General features: G+C 50.3%; 1 protein-coding gene across 1 annotated transcript; it reads left to right on the top strand.

The window, feature by feature from the left end:
- Positions 1 to 419: 419 nt before the first annotated feature.
- PPTG_08872 (hypothetical protein) lies at positions 420 to 2,156 on the top strand (the record flags this gene model as incomplete). The annotated part of the gene is made up of 1 exon (XM_008903604.1): positions 420 to 2,156. The coding sequence occupies one exon, from the start codon at positions 420 to 422 to the stop codon at positions 2,154 to 2,156; it is 1,737 nt and encodes a 578-aa protein (XP_008901852.1).
- Between the last annotated feature and the right edge of the window lie 79 nt (positions 2,157 to 2,235).

Below are 2,235 nucleotides of genomic sequence, written 5' to 3'. Positions count from 1 at the left end.
GTTTTAATCTGAAAAATTCTCAATTTGAGCCAGAAATGGTACTGTAAAGGCAACCCAACGCTATGATAAGGTCGGTCCCATAAATCCAAGCTGGAGCCTGTTTACGGACGAAACTATACATGTATTTCTTGAGGACGAAAAACCATGCCATCATACTCAAGTGAGTGATGAACATAACCGGGTCTACCCGAAAAAAGGATAATACAAATGCTTTGCTTTTCTCTTCATTCAGTGAATAAAGTCACAGAACTGGAGCAATTTGGCATCCAGATCCTGTTTCCCAGCTAAGACATCAGTGATGTCTTCCTGCTAATGCCTACTACAACACTGGCGACACAGTCGCTTATCCAAGAGGCGTACATTCCGCCTCTCATTACCATTTTAGTGCCGGGTGGAGCACTCCTTGCTTGCTTGACAAGATGGATTTCACACAAAAGGTGCTTTCAAGACTCACCATCACTTTGCTATGCATGCTGGCTCTAGCTCCATCTTCATCGACGGCATGGTCGTTCTCGTCCATTTTCGGAGGCGATGACGACTCGAGCTCAGCTTCAGGTAACTCCGTCGTTGACAAGTCGGACGGCTCCGATGTCGAGATGCAACAGCCACTGCTGAAGGCTGCCGACTGGTTTCTCACTGAGGAGGAGATCACCGCATCACGGGGAGGATCGCCTCGCAGTGACATGGCCACGTACAGCACAGGTAACGCCGTCAAGACCTTTACTGTGACCAAGGAGTTTTTCGACTCGGTCTTCGATGACCTTACGACGACCGAAGTAAACGACCGCGTCATGCTCGCTTCCTGGAATACTGATCTCGTCCCGTTCAAGCCTGACGTAGATCCGACTGGCGCCAAGTCAAATTTCGATGTCGTCTTCGGTGGCGTCGTGAAGCGTGGAGGTGACGTCAAGATTTTGGGTTGGGCCAACAAGTTCCTCTTTTTCCAGGACGTTAAAGTGCGCAACAAGATCAACAAGCTCCCCAAGTCTGGCACCAATGATGGTAACGCTCTCTTCATCTTCGACGACCGTCTCCCTTACGGGATGTCCTCCCAGCACCAGAAAGCGCTCGTGATCGCTGCCGGAAGCTCCACAGGAAAAGACGACCACCCAGTCGCATACGTGGGCGGCATCGACCTCTCTAATGATCGCTGGGACAACATTTACCACAACGCCACTGCGATCCGCAAAGAGTCCGGGGTTCATTTCCGCCAAAATGGCTGGGTAGACAGCAGCATGCGTATCCACGGACCAGCGGCGAAGGACGTGGCTAACAACTTCCTCGCTCGCTGGAACTCGCCTTACCTGCCAGCGCAGGGCCTGGGAGATGACCTCGTCGACTTTGAGAACCCGCAGTATTCCTACCTGCCACCACTCGACTACGCTAGTAGTAATACGACGTCCAAACTCGGCAATCAGAATGTACAGATCGTGCGAACGTTCAGCTGCAAGTACAAGAACTGGGAGTTCGCTCCGAATGGCGAAAACTCGCTCTTCCACGCGCGTATCAAGGCCATCAAGAATGCCAAGAACTTCATCTACATCGAAGACCAGTACTTTATTCTCGTACCGGAACTTCTGGACGCACTGATGGAGGTATTACCGAGTCTTCAGCGACTGATTGTCGTTGCGCAGCCACCGGAATTGATAACCAAGAGTGCTGGCTACGAGAAGTACATGTATCAGAACGTCCAGGCCCTCAAGGAAAAGTTCCCGAACAAATTCAAGTTTTACTCCATGAAGCCGAAGCTGGACGTCTACGTCCACAGCAAGTTGGTAGTTGTCGACGATGTGTATTTATCAGATGGTTCAGCCAACTGGAATCGACGGAGCATGACATCGGATCCCGAGCTGGACGCCAACGTCGTTGACAGCGACATCGTTGATACTCCGGATGGTATTAAGGTGGGCAAGATAATCCGCGACTTCCGTGTACGAAAGTTCCAGGAGATGACGGGTCGCAGCTACAAGAAGATCAACGCCATGAAGTTCCTCGACGCCGCAAATTTGTACGACACGGCAGCCGCGGAAGCATCTTCGCTTATTGAAAAGTTGGAAGTCGACAAAGAATGGTACTACAACTTATATGGAGATGCCATTCAGAAGAGGGTTGATCCGCAAGACACTTGCGATGGCATCTCGTACGGTTCTTCATAAACCCACGCAGCCTCTTCGTGCGAGTGCAGGAGTGGGATAATTAGAACGCTATAATTTAATGATAGAAATTCGATAATTT

The sequence above is a fragment of the Phytophthora parasitica genome (assembly GCF_000247585.1).
Source record: "Phytophthora parasitica INRA-310 unplaced genomic scaffold supercont2.16, whole genome shotgun sequence".
Classification (NCBI taxonomy): domain Eukaryota; phylum Oomycota; class Peronosporomycetes; order Peronosporales; family Peronosporaceae; genus Phytophthora; species Phytophthora nicotianae.
Note: the sequence above shows the minus strand (reverse complement) of the source record. Positions and strands in the feature narration are given on the sequence as shown.